Source organism: Gymnoscopelus microlampas (assembly GCF_963454915.1).
Source record: "Gymnoscopelus microlampas genome assembly, chromosome: 14".
In the NCBI taxonomy this organism is placed as follows: Eukaryota; Metazoa; Chordata; class Actinopteri; order Myctophiformes; family Myctophidae; genus Gymnoscopelus; species Gymnoscopelus microlampas.
Window position 1 is genome coordinate 10787866 of NC_139951.1, and position 26981 is coordinate 10814846.

General features: G+C 42.6%; 1 protein-coding gene across 1 annotated transcript in view; it reads right to left on the reverse strand.

Annotated features, from left to right (window-relative positions):
- Positions 1 to 26981, reverse strand: part of LOC311060502 (ras-related protein Rab-40B-like) — a 36098-nt gene that overhangs the window by 3296 nt on the left and 5821 nt on the right. The window contains exons 2-5 of the mRNA XM_084078698.1: positions 10414 to 10474; positions 4728 to 4788; positions 1551 to 1628; positions 242 to 464 (exon numbers count right to left, since the gene is read on the reverse strand). Of these exons, the coding sequence (XP_083934824.1) occupies positions 242 to 464; positions 1551 to 1628; positions 4728 to 4788; positions 10414 to 10474 (423 nt within the window). The remainder of the gene's footprint in view (positions 1 to 241; positions 465 to 1550; positions 1629 to 4727; positions 4789 to 10413; positions 10475 to 26981) is intronic.

Consider the following 26981-nt stretch of genomic DNA (forward strand, 5'->3'; position numbering starts at 1 on the left):
TTTTCTGAAAAACTTGTGTTGCTTTAATATCAGTGGTGCCTAAGTACAAAATATGGATAAAGTGATTACACAGATGTGTTCCTGGTTTGAATGGGTTAAACCAAAAACACCTCTCACACTTATGCCAGTGTGCCTGTGATCACCCTCCCCCGTGCCTAAGGTTGCCTACCCCTGCCCCCAGAGACATTTTCCAGAGTTCACAGTACGTGAAAGTGTCATCTCTCCTCCTCTGTGTCGGTACCTTTGTTGGGCTTCCAGAGGCGTTCCATGCCGTGCCTCATCAGGACGATGCGGGCCAGCTCCGTGAAGGACTCGGTGATGTTGAAGTTGCACAGCGGGCTCACCTCGAAGAAGGTGACGCCCAGCCGCTCGGCGTACAACTGGGCCTGCTCCGTGGTCACCTGCCGCTTGTACGCCAGGTGCAGCCGGTTGCCCACCAGGATCTTGGGTACCCCCGGTGCATGCTGGGTAAAAGACAGGAAGAGGAGGAAGCAGAGAGAAGGAGAGTTGGGGCTGTGAAGTAAAGATGTCGGTGGCTTTGTTCGACAGTGTTTGTTTTTGTGTCGCCGCTGGCAGTGGTGTAAAGTAACTGAGTACATTTATTCAAGTACTGTACTTAAGAATACTTTTGAGGTATTTTTACTTTACTGGAGTATTTCCAATTTTCTAAACTTTTACAACTACTCCACTACATCTCAGAGGCAAATATTGTACTTTTACTCCACTACAATTATTTGAAAACTGTACTGTAGTTACTAGTTACTTTATGGATGTATTATTACAAAACATACATTAACCACTTCAGCTCTGTATACATTTCGGCCATTTGAAAATAGCCGATCTACAAGCTCACAATGCGACGCATTGTGAGCCTGTAGATCTGCTATTTTCAAAAGATTTGTATACATTTCATACATTTGAAAACTTGTGAAATGGGACGTTCTGCATATAATGAGTACTTTCTACTTTTGGTACTTTAAGTCAATTTTGATACCAATACTTTTGTACTTTTAAGCAAGTACATTTTTAATTCCGGACTTTTACTTTACTTTTTCCACCACTGAAGAGCAGAAGAGGAGGAAGCAGAGAGAGGAGAGTTGGGGCTGTGGAGTAAAAATGTTGATGGCTTTGTCTGACAGTGTTTGACAGTGTTTGTCTGACAGTGTTTGTTTTCATGGCGACAACCATGGCCGAATGCAACATGTGAAACGCAATATCTCAGGAAAGCCTAGAGGGAATTTCTTCACATTTTGCACAAACATCCAGAGAGACACGATTAAAATGTGATGGTCAAAGGTCAAGGTCACAGTGACCTTCACGACATATTCCATGCATTTATAGATAGACTCCATATATGGTCATAAAAGGGACGCAGACGGACAGACGGACGGATACAGAGATGTGTGGATTTTCGCTTCTGGACAAACGCCAGTCTGACTGACTTCCCACTCTGACAGCACTCCCTCTGGTCCTCCACGATGCGCACGGCAGGTTTCAAGTTCATTGGTTGGAAGACAGACAGACAGACAGACAGACAGACATCCACTCACTTCATCAATCTCTTTAATCCATCTGTCGATCCCATCAAAGGACCAGCGATTGGTGATGTCATAGACTAAAATCACACCCTGAGAGAGTGTGTGAGAGAGAGAGAGAGAGAGAGAGAGAGAGAGAGAGAGAGAGAGAGAGCGAGAGAGAGAGAGAGAGAGAGGGGGGGGAGGGGGGGGGGGGGGGAGCAAATACAGTAGAGAGAGGAGAGAGGGTACAGAAAGGAAAAGAGGAGAGAGGATTAGCTCATTTATTTTGGAGAATACCTGAGACACACACACACACACACACACACACACACACACACACACACACACACACACACACACACACACATACACACACACACACACACACACACACACACACACACACACACACAGACCTATGCATGGCACACACGCACACACACACACGCGCGCGCACGCACGCACGCACGCACGCACGCACGCACGCACGCACACACACACACACACACACACACACACACACACACACACACACACACACACACACACACACACACACACACACACACACAGACAGACAGACAGACAGACAGACAGACAGACAGACAGACAGACACTTATGCATGGCACGCACACACGCGTACGTGCACGCGCACAAGCACACGCACACAGGAACTGCCTTTGTGGTTCGCCGTGGTGACGGTATGGTCATAACATTGTTGCTATGGCAACACCATCTCTTTCAGCTGTGCTCAGCCATTGGAGCCACAAGTATGAAGAATAACTTTTTACAACTATTTACAAAAAAAACACTTATTATTATTTAGACAGATGCCCAGGTTCATTTGTTGACCTGGCATCCTGCAGTTTCTACAGCTTCAACGTGCAGATTATATTTTTCATATTATATCCTGATTATGATCCTCAAACTCAAAGGATTCCCACCAAAACTCTATTTCTGTATCGGTGACCAAACCCGTGTTATCTAAGAACCCCGGCCTTAACCCCGAACTGCGTTAAAGGGATAGTTCACCCGCAAAATTTATTTTTTTCTATCGATTACACACCCCATTGTGTCTGGGGAGACTTGAATTCATGGAGATTTTTTTCGTTTTTGTCGCATTCCTATGGCAATAGTTTGATGATCGGCGGCGGACCGGAGACTCCACTTCAACCCTATATGCATTTCGGCCATTTGAAAATAGCCGATCTACAAGCTCACAATGCGTCGCGATGCAACGCATTGTGAGCTTGTAGATCGGCTATTTTCAAAAGACTTTTATACATTTCATACATTTGAAAAGTTGTGAAAAGGGACTTTCTGACATTCTGCATAATGACTACTTTCTACTCTAATGAGTACATTTTGATACCAATACTTTTGTACTTTTACGCAAGTACATTTTGAATTCCGGACTTTTACTTGTAATTTCTACATTGCAGTATTGATACTTTTACTTAAGTAGAGTACTTTTTCCACCACTGAAGACAGGAAGCAGACAGAGAGAGGAGAGTTGGGGCTGTGAAGTAAAAATGGCGGTGGCTTTGTTTGACAGTGTTTGTTTTCATGTCACCGCTGGCGACAACTATACGGCCGAATGCACCATGTGAACGCAATATCTCAGGAAAGCCTAGAGGGAATTGTGTGCTTGCTTGTGTGCGTGTGCGTGTGCGTGCATGTGTGTGTGTGTGTGTGTGTGTGTGTGTGTGTGTGTGTGTGTGTGTGTGTGTGTGTGTGTGTGTGTGTGTGTGTGTGCGCGCGTGTGTGTTTCTGTCACTCCATCTCCCATCTCTCCTCTATCTCTCCCCTGTGTGAGTGTGTATGTGTAGGGGGGGCGGGGGAGGGGGGATGGGTTTGCAGTGCATTGCCGTGGTAAGTGAAGTCTGACAGCCAACCTGTAAAAATCTCCATGAATTCAAGGCTTCATGATGTGTGTAAAAAATAAGTCATTTCTGGGTGAACTATCCCTTTAAGACAGATTTTAACATCATCGTACAATGGCGCCGCATGCCGATAAGAGATGATGCGACACGTTGTGAGCTTGCAGATCGGCTATTTCCGGCACGCGACACCATCGTGCGACGGAGAATAGATTATGCGTCAACCATATATTCACATAGAAAATAGATATACGAGCTCACGTGAGCTTGTAGACCGGCTATTATTCTGCGAATATATTTGCTGTGGAGGGGAAAAAGGAGGGGGCCCTAGTATAGAGCCCTGGGGGACCCTGGTCAACAAAGTATAGAGGCTAAGCGGTTAAGACAACATGTGCGTCAAGCTGTATCTTTGTGTCTGGAACAGGGGCAGCCTTGTTTTGTTTTGATTTCATGTGTTTTTATGAGCGGGCAGAGGAAACGGCCGCCCATGCTTGCCGAGCTGTTTTTCAACCTATGGGGTCCTAACGCCGTCCCACCCGTGTTGATACGTTCTATACACCCCACCCTGTCTGTCTCTCCCCCTTTCTATTTCACTATGCTTATCTCCTTCTCTCTTTCTCTCTCCCCCTTCCACCCCCCGCCCCCCCCTCTCTCTGTTTTCAGGAAAAGGCCACAGTCTTGGAGCTGTTTCTCTACAGCTGTTGTTGGCCTGAACAGTCGAGTAAGTTTATTTATAAAGCACTGTTTTTCATTTAAATAACAAAAGTTGACAAAAGTGCGCACGCACACCAAGGTTATAATAGTTTGGGATTTTTCATTATAGTTTAGTTTTAGTAACTACTAAACTTTTTTTTCTAATTCAGTCAGTTTTAATTAGTTTTTAGAGCGGATTTGCTAGTTTTTATTCGTTTTTATTTTTTTAAATTCTAATAGTTTTAGTTCGTTTTAGTGTTAGTTTTTTTTACACTTTCGGTTATTTGTCAAGTGCAGGATTGAAAAGGTCAAATTGTAAACAAGTGACTCATGGACCGCGAGGTGCCATACGGTGATGCCAACAGATGGTGTAAAACTGGTACAGCGAAATAAATAGATAAAGATTTCATCCCAAAAAGCTTATAAATAGACAAAAAGTAAAACTAAGGGCATTTTGTCTATAATTTCAGTTCGTTTTGTAAACACACAATACAGTTTCAGTTAGATATCGTTTATTGTTTTTTATTCTCGATTTTATATATTTCGGTTAATGAAAATGTTATTTTAGTTTTCGTTGCACACACGTGCACGCACGCGCATGCACACGCACACGCACACGCACACACACACACTTACCTGCGCTCCTCTAGAATATGACCTGAAGATGGTGCAGAACCGACCCTGGCCAGACGTGTCCCTGAAACAACACACACACACACACACACACACACACACACACACACACACACACACACACACACACACACACACACACACACACACACACAGACAGGGGTCAAAGGTCAGGTTTGAAAGGTCAAACAGCTGACCAGTTCAACAGTTATACTCTCACATTACCATACTGTTTAACCACATGAACCCTAGCATCACTGTTTTGGTTCATAATAATGATACCTATTTTGATTCCGCAGGGGTAAAATACATTTTCAGCTTCACCTAATATATTGCTGCCACAAGGGGTCAGACTTGAGCACAAGGGGCAACCTCACTAAAACTATGCCTAACTCTAACCTTGACCTCAAAGGAACTATGCCTAAACCTAACCTCAAAACCACGCCCACCTGGTCGAAACACCTGGAAAATACAGAGTCAGAGTTTTGTCATGTGATCTCCCCTCCCTCATTGTTTCAGTGTACAGCTGAGCTGCATTTGCAATCAGTCCAATCAGTTCAAATATAATTATTTTGGGGGGTCCCCATTTCAAATATGATTATTTTGGGGGGTCACGGCCTGAAAAGGTTGAGAACCACTGAGTTAAGGTATCAAATGGGGGTCCATGGCCTGATGCAGCGATTCTCAACCTGTGGTGGACTGGGAGGATATTGCAAGTTTGACAAATAATTGCCAAAACACTAAGATTTTAATGACAATATAATATTAATGTATCCCGGTATTTCAAAAAAAAAGTCATGGTATTTTTTCTTTAAAACCTTTGAGTTTTCAGTTTGATACAGATAAATAGGAACTCGAAGTATACTATGTTAGCTCCATTGATCAAACCTGAACACAATCAATCGATCGATCATTAAAATAAACGTGCTCTGAAAATGGGCACCCATCTGACCACTTAGTGTTAAGTGGTCAGGTGGGTGGGCTGCGTGCATTTTGTTGATTTTCAACTGGGCCGTGGTCCAGAAAAACGTTGAAAATCACTGAACTAAACTACTGGAACCTCAATCTACACTCAATGCTTGTCTTCTACCCGCGCAAGTGCTGAATTTCCCCTCGGTAAGAGAGAAGTATTGTATGTATTGTGTATTTATGTGTAGTGATTTCTTTGTGTCCTGATGGTTGCTTGGTGCAAAATGAATTTCCGACGGGACAAATACAGCATCTATCTATATGATCTATTTATCTACAGTATCTACATGTTGCCTTCGAGACAGGCCATAGGAGAGCTAACACTGAAGTAAGTCCAGAGAGAATACTCTGGAAGGATTCAATCTGTGTCCAGCATTAGACCAGTGAATTCTCAACCTTTTAAATTTCAAGGACCCCCGGTTTCATATGCATTAGGGGCCACGGACCCCCATAACTCTGAGAGTGTACAAGTGGAACCAAATGGACCCGTACGGGTCCATTTGGTTCCATTTGTACGCTTTCAGAGTTACAGACCTGTATGAGTCCATGAGGGTCCCTAACTGTCAAATAACTTAGCAGGGGGACCCCTGGAAACCCCTCAGTTAGGCAGACCTAGTTCTATACATAAAGGTTATTTTATTTCCACTTGGCTAACTTGGCTGTGACATAACTCCGGTGACAAACTGCATTAGGCAGCTGTTGGCATGCTAACACGAGCTACGCTAATGCGTTCAGATGTTAGACGACGGTACACGTCGACTTCTGCTGTGTCATGCCTGGCATACATCACGTAGAGTATAGTAGGCTACTGTATGTTACACATCGTCACTGTCCAGTGGAAAGCTTGTATTTAAAGGGATAGTTCACCCCCCAAAATACCTTTTTCCTATCGATTAGTCACCCCATTGATATTTTTTAGTTTTTGTCGCATTCCTGAGCCAATAATTTGATGACTGGCAGCAATTCCGGTAGGACACACAAAGAATCTCCTTTGTATCTCCTACCGGAACCGCTGCCTACCGGTCCGCTGGTCATCAAATTATTGGCTTAGGAATGTGACAAAAAACAAAAAAACATCCATGAATTCAAATCTCTATGGGGTGACTAATCGATAAAGGGATAGGTGAACTATCCCTTTAAATGGTTTTCGGATTTGTATGGTTGAGTGTTTAAACCTGACCCAGAGACTGCACCGTTTGGGTTTTTCTCATTTCTTGTCAAATCATAATGTCTCTGTACAAAACAAATATATTGTATGGAATGGTAATTGCAAAAGAATGATACTAAGATTCTGGACATCATATGTTGTCCCTCACTTTAAGACTTGGTTATCTGAACTTACTTGTATATTACACATGGAAATATGACATGATGGACAATTCAAGCAAGTTTTATGATATATGGTGGCCATTTTTAGATCATTTTGCTCAAATATCACACTGAACCTACTTGGTAGTTAGTTGTATATACCTTCCACTTCCACATACGCTTTATGTAGTGTAACTCATTGTAATGACCATTACTGTTTTGAAACTATGGCCTGTTTCTTTTCCTTTTTTGTAATTTTTTTGTCTTTAAATTTTAAATTCCTTTATGTCTGTCTTATTTTTTGGAATGATTTATACAAATATTATACGGGAAATATTAACGGGAAAGCTTGTATGTCCAAAACTTCAGGAAAAAAAAGAACCTGTGTTCCTATGTATAATATAAATAATAATTATTAGTCACAAGCTCGTATTACTTTTCATTGGTTATAAAACCCAGAGACAGACTTAAACACTTTCACTTTAAAACATGTTTTCGGGTGGTGCAATGGTAAAGTGCCTGGGACGGCACCTGTCAGCAGGGAGTGTTGGGCGGGAGGAGTAGGACGAAGGCTCTACGTCCTCCCGGTGGGGCTCCTCACTGGCAGGTGAGTCAGTAGGATACAACAGCAGTGAAAAAACACACGCATGTGTGTGAGGAGAAGTTAATTAGCATAACGATTACAATTGGGGAGAAAAAAGGGTACAAAGGGTGCAACTTTTATGCAACACTCTTGTACGACTAAAGTAGGGGGCATTCATTTACGGTGGGGAGAATAAATGTTGAAGTATGGAGATTACAAGGCTTCTGCGACAACATGCAAGCCAGGGGGGAGAGAGAGAGGAAGAACATTATTAACCAACCACTCCCAAAAGAACCCCAGCATCCATATGCCGGGGATGAACATTAGCCAAAATCCAAAAATAGCGAACTTACAAGCTCACAAGCTTGTAGATTGGTTACATTTGCTGTAGACGGGGGGGACGGAGCGGTCCGAGTACAGTTGTTAACTCAGGTCCGTTTGACTAAGAATAGAGGGTTTACACCCCCCCCCCCCCCCCCCCCACCCCCGCACACTAAAGAGCTAAAGCATCTCATCCTCTTAGACATCAAAGTTTTGCGATGAATAATTTAACACTGACTTGGCTAAAAGCGTAAGCCTCAGTTCTAAAAATACTGCAGGGCTGACAGGGAGAGGCATGCACCCAGGGAGGCTTTCTGGATGCTCAGTGCATGAAGCTGCTTTTAAAGCACAGTGTCATATTTTTGTTCTTTTCCTCAAAGGCGCAGAAAACGATATTAGTATGTGTCAAGTAAGTGATCATTTTCTGGCTAAAACTGAAAGTTTATTGTTAAAAAGAGTGTTTGTTCAGTAACAGTAGGCTACTGTCTCTCCAGCTCATTGCAAACAAATGCATTTTCAGGTCGGGATACCAATTTGACCCAATCAGGAGAGAGAAGTCATACGCGATACGGGATGAACTAGTGAAATTGGAAGGGATGACACAAAGAAGTGAGCAGACACATTTTAAACTGTATCACTATAACATTGAAGCTGATATATGGGTACTCTCTCCTGATTGGCTGAAAGTTGGCAACCCACCTGATTTTTTTTCCTTCTATTTAGTAAAGAGCTGGAGAGACGGGGAGACCCCTGTTATTGAATACACACTAGAATCTGAATATATATGGTTTTAACCACAGAATATCACTTAACACTACCTATTGTAGTTTGTTTCTCGGTTTAGGTTATAAACTGCAACAGAGTAAAAACATAGAAGGCTGTAACACACCTGCAGCTAATACAATTAATAACAGGGGTGTTAGATTTAGCCATGGGTGTGCCACTTGATCAATGCTTGTACATTCTCTCTACTAAATCCAGTGGTGTTAGAAGTACTCACAAGTAAAAGTATCAATACCACAATGTAGAAATACTCTGTTACAAGTAAAGGTCTGGTATTCGAAATGTACTTGAATAAAAATACAAAAGTATTGGCATGAAAATATACTTAAAGTACCAAAAGTAAAAGTATGCAGCATTAGGCAGGATGTCCCATTTCACAAGTTCAATATGTATAAAAAATCTTTTGAAAATAGCAGATCTACAAGCTCACAGCGCTTCGCATCGCGACGCGTTGTGAGCTTGTAGATCGGCTATTTTCAGATAGCTGAAGAATATACGTATAATGTATGTTTAATAATCTAAATCTACAAAGTAACTAGTAACTAAAGTTGTCAAATAATTATAGTGGAGTAAAAGCACAATGTTTGCCTCTGAGATGTAGTGGAGTAGAAGTACAAATATTTAAAATGGGAAATACTCCAGTGAAGTAAAAATAGCCGATCTTAAAGCTGACAATGTGTCGGATAATTTCTAACTATGATGGGGCTTTATTGCACTCATTATTAATCATATTTGCTGCAGACCTGGCAAGAGATACCGAAGAATCATGAACCACAACAACACAAGACTTTGCAGACTTTTTTTAATCTAGCAGCTGTCAGACTGCTGAACAAAACCTAAGCCTGTCTCCTGTGCCTTTCATCGATTGTAAATGATGCTGAATGCTCTTTTATACATTTTGATCTAGGCCTTCTTTTAATCTGCATGACAGTGATTTTAATTGATGTTAACATGCCGCTGCTATTTTCAGGCCTTTTTATGCTCCGCTGTTTTAGTCTCTCTTTTTTTTACTCTTTTAATCCATCAAGACCGGGAACGCATCTGTGTGTCATTTTTAGATTTCTTTGGCTATTCAAAAATAGCAGATATACAAGCTCATAGCGTGGCACCGATTTTCTTTATAGTTCTGCAATTATTATTTTTTTACCGTGAAAATGTGTGCAAATATTTGAACATATATATTTTTTAAAGCGAAAATGTTTTACTCAAATTGAACCACTGATATAGACATATAATATTTTTCACAAAAAAATGTTTAGAAGACATTTCTAGAATCACGAGAAGCAAAGATTTGAGTACAAACGTTCGCTTTAAAAAAATAAATAATAATAAATATATATATATATATATATATATATATATATATATATATATATATATATATATATATATATATATATATATATATATATTATATATATATATATATATATATATATATATATATATATATATATATATATTAGTTTAGTTTGCATGCGTAAAAAAATAATTGCTTGATTGATTGTTATTATAGCTGTAGTTGTGTTGCTAACATCACAGTGTACTCACAATAAGGTCAGTCACATGCAGCCTGCCATGTATTTAATCTACTGCAGTTTTTTAATTGAGCTGGAAAACAAACCATAAAATCAGTATAGGGTCTAATGCATATACAACAGTGTGTGCATGCGTGCGTGCGTGCACGTGTTTGTGTATCCTTGACTGTGCATGTGTGCATCTTACCAGAGTTGCAGTTTGACTCTGCGTCCATCCAGCAGTATGGTGGTGGTCTTGTAGTCGATTCCTGAAATGGAAAGAGCAGAAATACACTGATTAGAGGGCGTGTTGGGTACACGACGGGACGGCACATCCACCATGTAATTACCATGTCTTCAGTTCCATTGTGCCCTGCAGTCTCACAAACCAGACAACTATTCTACTATCTTCTAATTCTGCACAGAGTGCATAAGTACGCCTCCTGAAGGCAGTGCAAAGGTATGTGTCACAATTGTCATTTCTGTTCACTAAATGTTTAAATGTATGTACTGTATGAAACAGTGGTTCAGGGTTCAGACAATTGGATCTATGCACAGCAGCCATAGTATCACTTCCTTCACAGGTGTTACCAATGATACTAATGAAGGCTCTGTTCCATTTAGTATAGCACAGTGTTTCTCAGACTTTTTAATTTCCACAACCCCATAACTCTGAGAGTGTACAAATGGAACCAAATGGACCCTTACGGGTCCATTTGGTTCCATTTCTACACTTTCAGAGTTACACACCCATAAGGGGCCATTTGGATGTAAAAACTGATGTATGTGTGCAAAATGACACTATACACACAATTGGCCCTCATTTATCAACGCAGCGTATAAACCGGCGTATATTTTTCCATATATTCGGCCGTACACCAACGTCGAAGTCACATTTATCAACGCATCCTACACAGCTGATCCGAGCTTACACTTGGTCCCAGCGTTGATAAATGTCACGGCTGAAACGAGCGTCATTTAAATAACACGCCCTTAAAATATTCTCAAAACGCCCCGATTTTACGACATGAAGACGAACCAGAATACGACCAAAGACATGAAAAGCCAATAAGAAACAGTCGCCCGCTCGCCCCCCCCCCCCCCCCTCGTATATTTTTGAAAATAGCAGATCTACAAGCTCACAACGCGTCGCGATGCAACGCTGGCTTGTGAGCTTGTATATCTGCTATTTGCCATACAGACAGATCTACAATCTTATCTGAATGACTGTTAAAGCAGTTTGTTTAAATTACTTTATAAAATAATATATTTTCACAGTGATTATTTATTAGTGTAGACATACACATTTAGGACTAGGAGTGGATTATGTGTCCAGATGCTTGTCAGACAGTCAGACAATGGTGCTCCGCAGGTCTAGAATGGAACAAACGGGTGCAGCCAACGTCAACAACTGGTCTCGACCAGACGTGAGATCTCAGCGTACCGTAGGTTAAAGCCCACGTCAGGATTTATTGATAAATGCCGAAAATTGCGGTGATTACGCCGTACGCTCATTATTCGGGCTGCACCACGTTGATAAATGAGGGCCGTCGTTCCAGTCTAAACAGGTTGGCTTGGGACTGATAACTATACAGCAGGGCTGCAAACAATTGCAGAAATTGCTATATTTGTCTTGTAATCACTGAAAGAGATTAGTTTGATAAACTGTTGAACACTTAATCTACAACACTACTGGCTGTTAGGCTGTAAATGTCCACTAAAACAGTCGTTCTCAACTTCTCAACCTTTTCTGGATCAGGGCCCACAGGAAACATCTCGAAAGCGTTTTCAGCCCACCCACCAGTCCACTTAACATGTGTTAAGTGGACTGGTGGGTGGGCCGAAAACGTGGAGTTATTTGAATGATTGGTCAATCGATTGTGTTGCGGCCTGGATCAGAGGAACTAACAAAGTTTGTTAATATTTCATGTTATATTATCATTCAAATCTCAGTGTTTTGCCAACTATTTGGGGGCCCACTTGCAATACCCTCATGGCCCACCAGTGGGTCCCGGCCCACAGATGGAGAACCACTGCACTAAAAGCATCCCCCCCACCGCCAGATGAAAATGCAACAGGCTCTTCTAAAAATGCTTCCAAATGCTAAAATCGTTGGGCAACCAGATGAAAACACCAGAGGTGAACATGCAGTGCAGAATAGATGCTCAGCAGCACCATGTGTGTTTCCAGCGTGTAAACACGGGGCGCTCCCATTGACAACAACTCAAAACATACGCCGCACGGCTACTACTGCAATGCCTTTGAGCAAGGCATTGGTCCCTGAGCATGAGCAGCAGATACTGTACGTGCATGAGCACACAGACGCACGCACACACGCACATCTCTCAGTTTTTGGGTGGGCAGTGTGTGTGTGAACCTGCACATTAAGGTGTGCATGTGTGATGTTACGTAAGGAGAGGAGGAGAGGAGAGGACATCAGAGGAAGGGAGAAGACGCGAGGAGGTGGGTAGGAAAGGAGGCATGGAAGCGGGAGTAGAAGAGGCGAGAGAATGAGAGAAGAGTGAGTGTGTGTGCGTGTACGTGTGCGTGCATGCGCGCACGCGCGCGCGTGTGTGTGTGTGTGGGGGGGGTTAGCGTGCACACACAAAGAATGTGCACGAATGTGTCCAATTTCCATTACAGCACCCCAAAGATATGTGAAGTAATGCAAAAGTCTGTGTGTGTGTGTGTGTGTGTGTGTGTGTGTGTGTGTGTGTGTGTGTGTATGCATCACAAAGGGTTAAGACACCAACAGAGAGAGAAGGTCAGATGATGAAATCAAATCTGCTCTCAGCTACAGGCAATGACTCATACAACAACAACACCACACACACACACACACACACACACACACACACACACACACACACACACACACACACACACACACACACACACACACACACACACACACACACACACACACACACACACACACACACACACACACACACACACACACAGCAATCCACAGGTGAGTAATAGGAGTTAACTACATGATAGATGGGGGTGGGGGCGGGTACTATGAGGACAAATAGCAACACTCCAGTGTGTGTATGTGTGCATGTGTGAACATTATCAACTTAACACACCCAATAAACAAGAACACATTAGGAGAATCCTAAGGTCTATGCACCTTCAACTCACTCCAGATTTCTCACTATTTATACAGTTTAGTATAAAGTGATTCATTTTCATTTCAAGGACTCTTGGTTTGATATGCATCAGCCCACCAACCCTATTTTGGTCAGTGGGACCACCTTCCACACTGTACAATCCTCAGTGTTTATCTGACTCTGAGAGTTACAGACCCATAAGAGTCCATTTGGACCCCCGGTGGCCCAGACACCAGGTCTATGGTCTGGAGCCAGGCTAGTGATATTGATAAATTCCAAACATTATCGAAGTATTCTGCGGCACCCCTGGACTTGCATCACGGCACCCACCTTAAGAAACAGTGATTCAGGGTTCGGACAATTGGCTCTATGCACAGCAGCCCTATTATCACTTCCTTCACAGGTGTTACCAATGATACTAATGAAGGATCTGTTCCATTTAGTATAGCACAGAGTTTCTCAGACTTTTTAATTTCCACAACCCCATAACTCTGAGAGTTACACACCCATAAGGGGCCATTTGGAACCCCCTCAAGGAACCATGAGGGTCCCTGGACCACACTTTGAGACCCACTGGTGTAGCAGAGTGTTTCCAGTGAGCCAACATGCACGATATCAATGTTTGACCAGAATGGAACAGAGCCTTCATTAGTATCATTGGCAACACCTGTGAATTTCCTCACAATATGGCTGCTGAGCATAGAGCTGAATGTGTTGAATTGATTGTGTATGAGAGAGAGAGAGGGAGGAACACAATAGAGATGATGTAGTCACATATTACCGGACTACTAGACCACTAGGGGTCCTTGCGGTTACATTTGTACACACTCAAGAGTTACATTAAGACAGATGATTATACAGTGTAGGTATGACATGCCTCCCGGCTGACCTTTGCTCGCATTTATAGATGCAACATCATGCTACTTTAGTCCATCCCTCTCCTCTATTTTTTTCTCTCTCTATCCATGCTTCATCCCCTCTCCCTCTCTTTCTCTCTCTCTCTCTCCCTCTCTCTCGCTCTCTTCTCTCTCTTCTCTCTCTCTCAGTCTCTCTTGCTGTTGTCATTATCTTAACAAGCCCTCTGAACTGTCTTGATGATATCCCTGATAACCATTGTAAGCAAAGGAGCATTCATGTTCTATTAGGTGTGTGTGTGTGTGTGTGTGTGTGTGTGTGTGTGTGTGTGTGTGTGTGTGAGAGAGAGGAGAGAAAGAGAGAAAGAGAGAGAGAGAGAGAGAGAGAGATGGAGAGAGTATAATCGTAGATATATTTAACCCTTCACAAAGCAGAAAGCTCCTAATGACTGTAATTACAATGCAACGATAATCACCCGAAAGACTTTTACAGACCCATATTAACGGCTAATCTGTGAGTGAGTGTGTGTGTGTGTGTGTGTGTGTGTGTGTGTGTGTGTGTGTGTGTGTGTGTGTGTGTGTGTGTGTGTGTGTGTGTGTGTGTGTGTGTGTGTGTGTGTCTGAGAGAGAAAGTGAGACAGCAGTGGTGAAAATACAGTTGTTTTGTCACCAACAGCAAAGGGCAGAACCCACTGAGTGTGTAAGAGAGAGAGAGAGAGATAGAGAGAGAGGGTTAGTTTATGTGTGCCTTGCCCTTGATGTAGTTGGCCTACTGGGAAACACAAAATGTGTACACACACACACACACACACACACACACACACACACACACACACACACACACACACACACACACACACACACACACACACACACACACACACACACACACACACACACACACAGGCGCGCAACTAGTATAAATCACCCTTCAGGTGTTGACGAATTGTCTAACCGTGTTATATTTGATTCCCTGTAGCTCTAATATAATTTGTGTACTCAAGGCATAAAGCACAAATAAAGCACCGTTTGTGTATGTGTGTGTGCCTGCACGTATGGCATGCGTGCGTGTGTGTGTGATGTTGGTGTAAACGGGGCCGGAGCAGAAGGGAAGGCTGCTGTCTTATCCACTTAAAGGTGTGGTTCACCCCATTTTTTTCCTATCAATTACACACCTCATAAAGCATTGAATTCATGGAGTTGTTTTGTGTTTGTCACATTCCTGAGCCAATAATTTGATAATTTGAGCCAATAATAAAGATGCTAATGTATCCGGTAGGAGACACAAAGGAGACTCTTTGTGTCTCCTACCGGAGAGACCGCCGGTTATCAAATTATTGGCTTAGGAATGCGATAAAAACAAAAATATCGCCATGAATTCAATGCTTCATGGGGTGTGTAATTGATTGAAAATAAGATATTTTTTTTGGGTGAACTACTCCTTTAAACCCTATACTAGTGTCCTTTCTGTTTTCTGTTATTGTGGGGAAAGCTTTCGCTGAAAATAGCCGATTGACAAGCTCGTTGCGTCGCGTTGTGAGCTTGTCAACCGGCTATTTTCAGCGAAAGCTTTCCCCACAATATGCATGCTGGGGTTTAAGTGGTTATGTAATGTGTTGGCTGCTCACTCAGGCTCGGCTGGAGCAGCATGGCTGGCTGGCATCTCGAAATGGAATACAAGTCCATGGGGCCATCTTTAGCTGTTTAAATATGACTCCAAATGTCTCTCTCTAGAGTCTCGTCAGCCAATTAGTCACCAGAACATTCATTGTAATTATCTAACGGCTCAAAACAAACAACAACGACAACCATAAAACAACGCTTTGTTTGTTCCATATTTCCCAGTTTCTCGTGGGAACAGCAGTAGACCAGCGTGTCGTTAAAAGGGTTAATGTGACCATGTGTACTTTAAAGGGATACTGCACCCCCAAAATGTATTTTTTCCTATCGATTAGTCACCCCATGGAGACTTGAATTCATGGATATTCTTTAGTTTTTGTCGCATTCCTAAGCCAATAATAATAATAATTGATGACGTCAGCGGTTCCGGTAGGAGACACAAAGAGTCTCCTTTGTGTCTCCTACCGGAACCGCTGCCTAGTGCCTACCGGTCCGCTGGTCATCAAATTATTGCCTTAGGAATGCGACAAAAACAAAAAAAATATCCATATGGGGTGACTAATCGATAGAAAGAAATAAAAAGAATTGGGTGAACTATCCCTTTAAACGGCTACTCCTAAGAAAGACATTTTTGGATAATTACGCTTAAAGCGACAACATTCCCAGATCTTAATGATGACATTGACTTCTCCCCATTTCTCTAATTGTCTAGAATTTTTCACACTGTATATGTTAGCAGTGTTATGCGAATTGTATTGGGTACTGCGGTCTTCTCCCATTTGGGTACTTTCTTCTAATATTGTGTTCAGTTATTGTGTTCACACTGTATAGCCTACTGTACATCTACTTGATCTGTTGTAATGTAATGATGATGTCATGTACGGTAATGATGATTGACAGCTTGTGGTCGCTATATAACGACGTGTGTGTCACTGTCATAACGAGTTTACCGTGATGAAGGCCTCCGGCCGGAATTCCTTGCCATCATGGACTAATAAAGGCTTCTTTTTTTTTTACTTAAACTGAACAGAGTGCCTTGGATCTATTTTAGCCCATTAAGACCTGAGGAGATTCTTAAAAATGTCTTCTAAATCCTAACAGTTTTTTTTTCAAGATTTTTGAATAGCCAAAGAAATCTAAAGTGATACAGATGCAGAAGGAACTATACTTGTTGAAGCCATTTGAACATTTGCCTTATGATTTATTATTATTAATTGGCAATGAATTATGCCTGATCATGTGATGAAATGTTTTATGTTGAGGCATGTTTTGTTCATTATTATATCACTGCTATTATGACGATCTGATTATGGTGATCTGATGTCCAAGAGGCTGACGTTACTCATGTGGGTGTCACTCTGTGATGAGACTCAGGTGAACAGGTGTTCACATTCAAGCCACAAGACACTTTTTCAACCACACATAGTAATAAGCCCGGCTACGAATCTTTTCTTTTCTTTTAATCGAGAAGTCGGACAGTTCTCATTTCTGACGGACCTTTCATTAAGACCTTATAATGACAGAACGGAATGTGCGTTGTCAATTCAGAAGCCGCTCTTACAAGTCTTGACCTGCATACTGTAATTAAATAGATGTTAGAGGAAGCCGTTGGTCGTGGTTCATTTTTCCTACGGCATGAACATCAACTTGCAGAGACTTGGCAGAAATTGCACAGTAATTGTTTGTCTCAAAGTTATGCTATTGTTTCATTTTAATCTATGTTAAAGCTGCGCTATGTAACTCTTCTCTTCTACCCGGATTTTAACCTGGTTTCCTGCGTGCTGAAATTGTTGACATTGAGCTACAGTAATAGAGCCTGCCTGCTTGTTCAGGGGATGAATCGAATCTTGACCATCAGGTTAAAATGCGTGTCAGATCCTGTGTCTGTAGGTGAGACATGACCTTTGACACGATTTAAATGTCTCAATAGAAGAGCAGGGAGACAAAATACAACCACCCCAATTGTATAAGTTACATTGTATTCACAGAGAGTGTACAAATGGAACCAAATGGGCCCGAAATAGGTCCATTTGGTTCCATTTGTACACTCTCCGAGTTAAATTAAGACTCAGGATTTTACTATGTACAAATAGTGCATGCCAAGTTCATGTGCAAGGAAGGATGCATTCACCGCTAGCATGTTCAATCCATCGGACACGCACACACACACACACACACACACACACACACACACACACACACACACACACACACACACACAGTGCATACATACATGGGCGTTCCTTATACATTAAGCATCTTGTAGAAGTGCTGTTGCATAACGTCACTCCCGGCACAGCCTGGATCACTGCCACACATCATAACTGCACACGCAACTGCACAAGGGAGGGGGGGGGGGCACTCACACACACACATAGAGCTAGACACACATGCAACGCACGCATGCACGCACGCACGCGTACACACGCTGGGCATGCACGTGCACACATCCCCTCATTGCCATTATTCCAGTGTGTGTAAGCATGTCGCGCTTCTCCTCTCCTCCTCTCCTCTCCGTCCGTCTCCATCTCACCTCTCCGCCATCTGTTACAGCGACCTCTGCTCGCGTTGTCTCTCTCTCACTCATGTGCGTGCACCCACACACCCCCCCCCCCTTCATAAACACCCCCCCCCACACCCCCCCCCCCCCCATCATTCATCTCAGGGCGGCCATGTCATGTACACACCTGCATAATATGATGCTAATGTTCTACACATCATGTACATACCTGCTACTATACACACACTATCTGCATACTGTATGATATTATCTTTGATTATTTGACCTGTTTGTGTCCTGTGTTCCTTCTCTTTTCCTCTTACCTCTCCTGCACTAGCCTATACCTCTACCCTCTCTGCAATCACCCTGCAGGTGTGGATGAATTGTCCAACCTTGTTATATTTGATTCCCTGTAGTTCTAGTATAATTTGTGTACTCAAAGACAGCATCCGAGTGTGTGTGTGTGTGCGTGCACTGGGCTGTGTGTCAGCGTGAGTTCTCTTTTCCATACAAGGTTTGATTTATCCCACCACCACCCAGTGGCGTAAAGTAACTAAGTACATTTACTCAAGTACTGTACTTCCAGTTTTCCACTGTATTTCCACTTTTCAATACTTTTACTTCTACTCCACTACATCTCAGAGACAAAACTTTTACTCCGCTACAATTATTCGAAAGCTTTTGTTACTAGTTACTTTGTAGATTTTAATTATTATTACAAAACACACATTAACCTCTTCAGCCCTATTTAAACTTGGGCTATTTGAAAGTAGAAGATCTACAAGCTCACAACGTGTCACAAGGCGACGCGCTGTGAGCTTGTAGATCTTCTATTTTCTAAATTGTATTTCTACATTGCAGTATTGATACTTTTACTTAAGTAAAAAAACGTGAGTATAGGCCTACTTTTTCCACCACTGCCACCACCAGTGTGTGGAATAAGCCTTCATCAGCAGCAGACTGGACTGAGTGCCAGCATGCCTGTGGCCTTGCTGCTCTCACTGTGTCCCACAACCACACACCAAAACAACACGCAGAAACCTCATATCTCCATATTTCAACATTTACGTTTTTTTTTTGTTTTAGTTTTTTTTAACCCATTAAGACCTCAGGCGATTCTTAAAAATGTTTTCTAAATCATAAAATCATTTTTTTTTCAATATTTTTCAAAAATAGCAGATCTACAAGCTCACAACGCGTCACGATGCGACACGTCTTAAGCTTGTGGATCTACTTTGGACATTCTTTTGCAGGCGAATGTGGTTAAGTGTGTCTGTGGGTGTCATACATATTTAACCAACAAAACGTATTAACAAGATCATGTGACTAAAATAACTAAATGTAATTTTCTATTGGCATACAGGGTCTTTTTTTTTTTTTTTTTTACATTTCCTGGAAAGCAAGTTTTGGACATACAAGATTTCCACCCGGCAGCGATGTTTGTTTAAGGCAGGGTGTGCAGTCCAGCCCACTTTGTATTTTGACAGAGACTAAGCTGATAGGGAGACAGCGTAGGAGAGACAGACAGTAGGAAAGCTGAGAGGGAGACGGTGTAGGAGAGACAGACAGTAGGAAAGCTGAGAGGTAGACGGTGTAGGAGAGACAGACAGTAGCAAAGCTGAGAGGGAGACAGTGTAGGAGAGACAGACAGTAGCTAAGCTGAGAGGGAGACAGTGTAGGAGAGACAGACAGTAGCTAAGCTGAGATGGAGACAGTGTAGCAGAGACAGACAGGAAGGCTAGACAGTGTAGCAGAGACAGACAGTAGGGAAGCTGAGAGGTAGACAGGAGAGACAGACAGTAGGAAAGCTGAGAGGGAGACAGTGTAGGAGAGACAGACAGTAGGACAGCTGAGAGGGAGACAGTGTAGGAGAGACAGACAGTAGGAAAGCTGTGAGGGAGACAGTGTAGGAGAGACAGAAAGTATGAAAGCCGTGAGGGAGACAGGGTAGGAGAGACAGACAGTAGGAAAGCTGAGAGACAGATAGTGTAGGAGAAAAGGCACCATTCTCCTTATTCTTTCTCTGCAAGGAGTGGATTGGGTTCTGCCAGTAATGAAAACCTGTATGCTGGGTTTTAACATATTTTTCTTTCCTTGCACTGTTGTGATCCTAATACTGCATTTGCAGATATATCCAAAACACACATTAGATATATTTTTGACATATTATAAATATAGATAAAGAGGTCCAACATTAGGCCACTGTGTAATTTCATTGTTTGCAAGGATGGCTAAAACATGGCTACTTGACCTACAATTCAAAATGCCCTGGTATTTACCTTCCAGTGGACAAAATCAATTTTAGATTATATTTTGGCGGTCACAATCTATATTTATCCCCATAATGGGAGCTCTGCGGTCTCGCCTGGTGTAAACAAAGCACACACTGGTGGACGGTGGTATGAGTTGAACATGGTTCCACTCAGTGGTGCACAAAGTACAAATTACAAAGTGCATTATCCAAGCTAATAGAAACTGCAGGCTTTCTATTCCTGGAAAGTTAGCATGCTATAATGGAAGCCATTGTTCTCACCTTAATAATTGAAATATTGTTTGAAAACAAAAACCCTGCCTAACAATGATGTCACTGGTAGGCGGGTTTCTGAACTGTCCACAGCCCTTCTCTGAGACACAGACCAAGTAGAAATAAATGGTAGCATATTATCATGAGCATTAGAGACTGAGGACCAGTTATATGAAGATAGGGTGAAGTCGTGGCTAATTAATAATGTACTTTTTCCCTTCCTAGAAATGTGGAGACAGTGGAGTCAAAAGAACACATGTCTTTGAAATGTAGTGGAGTGAAAGCACAATGCTCAAGTAAAGCACAGATACCCAAAAACATGTAATTAAAGTACAGTACTCAAGTAAATGTTCTTTACTTTAGGTTACTGTCCACCACTGGTTCCAGTGTGACTCTCTGGGTGAACGGAGACGTGACCACAGCTATGTGTGACACTCTGTCACGTTGTCACCACAGCCGGAATGACCCAGAAACGGTCTGACACACAGCCAGGCTTACAGCCACTCTGCCTGCACAATGGCAATCCTAATCACTAACCACTCACAGCTGGAGCAATTCATTAACAACAATGAGCTTATTTTTGCATACTGGTGTATACTGTATAAACAGTGCAACGGTTGACAAATTAAAGACTTAAGCGCTGCATACTTCGTCGTACACAAGCCCTATATATTTTTGCATCGCGACTTGTTGTGAGATTGCAGATGGCATAGATTAAAGTTCTCAGTTGCTGCGACTGATTTTGGTCATTTTTAATAAGATTGAAGAGTGTAATGGGTCAAACTAGCAATAGAATGTCATGTTCAGAACTAGCATCTTGAAACCCTGAAACCCTATTGGTCTCGGATATTATATAAAAGAAAAGGTTAAAGCCTCCATCTGCAATTTCTTCAACTGGTTGGCAGTATGTAGAACAGCAAGAACTGTAGGTTTAGAATAATAATACCTAAACCAGTTGATAGAGTTAAACTATGTATTTTGTGGACAATATTGATATAAAATGTCTAACTCTGCCATCATATCCTATTTTAGTGTGCCATCTTGGCATAACTCAAGTTTGCCTACCAATCCTATGATCTTATTAAGTTCAAGGTGGTACGAAACTAATCCTAGTATTAGTTCTCTCCTTTCCTCTAGAGACGGCATGTGTTTTGAGTTGTACAGACTAGAGAGCGCAGGCCCTCCAAGGTCACTGATTATCTCTGGAGGAATACAATAACAGCTCATTGGAGTTAACTTGACCATCTATGACAAAGCAACAACACCTTCAGCAGAGCCGAGGTCAACGTGTTGTTTGAGACATTTGGAAGCTGTTTGTCAAAGATAAACTGTCACACCATCAGCTTGCCATCTTCTCTCTCAACCTACGAGCGAGGCTCCTCATGGCCAGATGTCATCGTCAGAGCTGATAACAACTTCTTTTGTGCATAACTGTTGTGATCATTGACTGTTTAGTCAGAGATATTTTTGCTGTACGGTGCCTCGTGTATTGATTATTTCTCTTAATACAATGTCAACCTTTTAATTTGAGAACCGGCCTGTGTCTGTCTTTGACTTTTGTCTCAACCTTTTTACACTGGGTTTTCAGCTGTTTAACTACAAATAGTTTTAATTAACATAGAGCAGGATTTACGACCCTTATCAGCTCCCTTATCAGCTCTATCACCAGTGGTTCTCAAAGTGGGGTACGGGGACCCCCAGGGGTCCTTGAGGGAGTTCCAGGGGGTCCCCACTCCCCAGCTAAATGATAGATTGTCAGGAACCAAATGGACACTTATGGGTCTGTAACTCTGAGAGTGTACAAATGGAACCAAATGGACCCTTATTCCATTTGGTTCCATTTGTACACTCTCAGAGTTAAATTAACATCGATTTTACAATATAAATTGGGGTCCCAGAGATAGAGATGCCATTAAATTGGGGTCCGTAGCCTAATGCATGTCAAACTGGTGGTTCTTGAATTAAATGGTTGAGAATCACTATGCTGTAAAAAAAGAAAATCTTGTGTTGGGGGTCCCTGGCATATCTTTTCAAATGGGGTTCCGTGGGCCAATAAGTGTCAATTTGGGGGTCCTTGACATGAAAAAGTGTGAGAACCACTGACCTAAACATCATAATTCTACATATTGTACTAATTGTTTAGGAAACACAATGCTAGTCCTTTCACACTGTTTCACACATTACAGATTGGGAATTAGCCAAATAAAAAAACACCAGTCACAACTTTTTTTCCCTTTTTGCCTAGTAAAATGCCCCAAATAGGAACCCCAGCCATGCCGGGGTTAATGTGGCTAAAAGGAAAAACCTGATTGAGTGGAGAAACATGACAAATGCAGCAAATTACGCAATTAATAATGATCCTGTCATACTCTGTGGCATGTAGAAACGTGCTGAGCAGGCCCAGATGACCTGGATTTTTGGATCAAGACGCCAGAGGAGAAGATCTAAGTGACTGTGAAAGAGAGTTCATTACTGGGCCACGGATGGCTGGAGCTTCAGTCACACAAAGACTGTTCAGCTGGCCAGTGGGTCATTAGGGTCAGTGAGTAAAGTGACAGCTGTATTTTTTCCTCTATGGGAAAGACATTAGACAAATAGGGCTGGAAATCGTGGTCAAAAACGCGATGGCCGTGATGATTATGCATTAATTAAGGTCCAGCGGTGGACAACATACTCAAATACTCAACCCCAGTACTTGAGTCAAGTAAGTATCAGTGGTGTAAAGTGTCTAAGTACATTTAATCAAGTACTGTACTTAAGTACCATTTTGAGATACGTTTACTTTAATTCCAATTGTCTATACTTTTACTCCACTACATCTCAGAGGCAAATATTGTACTTTTACTCCACTACAATTATTTGAAAACATACATTAAGCACTTTAGCCCTATTTCAAACCTATTTGAACATAGCCTATCTACAAGCTTGTCTACTGAGCTTGTAGATCTGCTATTTTCAAATATTTTGGTATTTTTTAAGTACATTTTGATACCAATACTTTTGTACTTTTACTCAAGTACATTTTTAATTCCGGACTTTTACTTGTAACAGAGTACTTCTACATTGCAGTATTGATACTTTCACTTAAGTAAAACATTTGAGTACTCTTTCCACCACTGTTGGTCTTCAACAGAGAAGTGGGAAAAAAAGTGATACGGTCATATGAGTCATCCTTCACCGCATTCTCCACAAGTGGGCGAGTGCATGTGTGGTTTATACAAGAAAACTGTGCCTGAATGTTCGACCCCTTCAGTGAGGGGGGGGTCCGGTACTTTTCAGGAAATGGAAAACACAAACAAACCCGTGTTCCAATGGATCCAGTGGACCTGAATGTGTGAATAGCATGTGTTTTTGTTTGGTCATCCTTGATAGGACAGTGCTTTGGGTCTTTGTTTAAACGTGCTACTGTATGTATTACTAAAGATGACTTGAATTGACTAGTTATTATTTTGTCACTAGCTATTGTCAGTACTTTTCATTGGTTAAATAATTTATTTAAAAAAGAGTCAATACAATCTCAGAGGCGCTTCAAGGCACCTGTGTGAATGTGTGAAATTACATAAAACTCCAATTAGTGTGTGGTTCTGACTGAATAACACTCACTCTAATTGCCTTTTTATCTCTCCCCGGCCGTAGAAATAAGGTCATCAGACTAACAACAACGCAGACAATGAAATTAATAACAGCTTTGACTCACACAAAAGACATTTTATATTCCGACACATACAGCACACCGTCCGTCCAAAAGCCAATGATAACCACATGTACGGTATGATGCAAGACTGGTAAACAAAAGACAGCTCTCGTTCTGCTCGGCCCACTTAGCGTTTGGCACCGTGGAGAGGTGATGACTGAATCACCGGGACCCATTGTGAAAGAGTCAGGAACTATTTACCTACCACTGAGCTGTTAGTCTGTCTGTTGGTCTATGGAAAAACTGTACAACATAATGCTGAGTCAGCATTTAATGCCAATTGTGGCTGTTTGTGGTGCAGTTATCATGTATGTCACTCCCTGCTGGTCTTGGATCGGATACCACCAGTCTTCACTCCTGTGTCTCTTCTACACCATTGGTTCTCAAGGACTCCCAGGGGTCCTTGGGGGGGGGGGGGGGGTATCACGGGGTCCCCAGCAAAACTAGCTAATATGGCGTCGCAACCACTTTAACCATATTTTATACTTTGGCTATTCAAAAATAGCAGATATACAAGCTCGTAGCAGCCGCGCTATGAGCTTGTAGATCTGCTATTTTTTGAAAAATCCTTGCACAAAAATATTTTTTGAGACAGGGGGTCCGCAGCAAAAAAAAACGTCATTTTGGGGGTCCTTGACATGAAAAAGTTTGAGAACCACTCTCCTACACTGTCTCCCTGTCAGCTGTCCTACTACTGTCTGTCTCTCCTACACTGTCTCCCTCTCAGCTGTCCTACTGTCTGTCTCTCCTACACTTTCTCCCTCTCAGCTGTCCTACCGTCTGTCTCTCCTACACTGTCTCCCTCTCAGCTGTCCTACTGTCTGTCTGTCTCTTCTACACTGTCCCCCTCTCAGCTGTCCTACTGTCTGCCTCTCCTACACTGTCTCCCTCTCAGCTCTCCTACTGTCTGTCTCTCCTACACTGTCCCCCTCTCAGCTGTTCTACTGTCTGTCTCCCTCTCAGCTGTCCCTACAGTCTGTCTCTCCTACACTGTCCCCCTCTCAGCTGTCCTACTGTCTGTCTCTCCTACACTGTCTCCCTCTCAGCTGTCCCTACTGTCTGTCTCTCCTACACTGTCTCCCTCTCAGCTGTCCCTACTGTCTGTCTCTCCTACACTGTCTCCCTCTCAGCTGTCCTGGAGGAGAGCTGAGAGGTAGACAGTGCTTTTAATGCTTTAATTGTATTAAGAGGCCGGTGTGTCACGCACTGTGTCCCTCGGCGTGACATGAGGACACAGCCCTGCTCTCCATCATCCTCCGCTATCTACCCATGATCCTCTGGGTGCTGACCTGTCCTAAACACCTCCCCTGCTGTGTGTATGCGTGTGTGAGAGAGCTGAAGGCAGCTGCATGCTTATGCAGTGGTCAAAAAAACACACTTAGGATTTCACAGTGTAATGACCGACCCAATCTCGGAGCCCAGAGACAACTGAAAAGGAAAAACAGCGACCTCTGCTGTTCGTTCCTCCTCAGTTATACTCTGGGACAATGCCGACGCAGCACATGTGCGCAAGGAAACCGGGGTTTAAGTCTGCCTTCACCGCTCCACTTCCGGGTGGTGCGACTACGTTTTCATTCCCACTAACAATATTTCTACACAGAACACTAACATCACTTCTTCCAGAGAACATAGATCGTTTTGGTTATAAGCCCACTTGTTTCTATGATGAAAGAGTAAATTCAAATGTGAATATCTTTCTGTGGTTTTTGTCTGCTCCGCGGACGCTATTGTTAAATTAGTTTTGGTTAGTTTCCAGTAGGGAAGATCGACGGACACGTGAATCCCGCCCACTACATTTGATTGGGTAAAGCGCGGCCTGCTTCCTGATCTGAAGGCACGCCCACTCCCACACAGTGTGTACACGTTCTGACGAACCTTCAGGACAGATTCCAACGCAGTGCAGAATCTGTTCTTGAGAGATTATGACCGACCATATACAGCAACACACACACACACACACACACTCACACTCACACTCACACGCACACGCACACGCACACGCACACGCACACGCACAACGCGCACACACACACACACACACACACACGCACTTTGTGTTTGATCAATATAGTATAGCCTTATTATTATAAATAAATCCCTCAAATGTGCACATTTGTAATTCTGGGGGTGTACAAATGTAGCCTGGCATTGGCTAGACTGATAACGTGGATTCACTCTGACGTTCCTCCCCGGTATCAGTCTGGACTTCGGCCCATAGGGAGCGAGTATGATAAATCAGAAATGTATTTGGATGCTTTTCATTGTTGTACGGACAGCAGTTGAAACACAGTCACTGATTGGCCCGATCATTTTCTGATTTCTCATACTCGCTCCCTTATGCGCCGAAGTCCAGACTGAGCCAACCAGGGTTGATGTGATTAAATGCAGTGGGTGTTTACCTGTACTGGGGGAACACCCAGCAGTACATTGTTTTGCGAGGTGGAATTGGGTTCAGCAGAGAGAGAGAG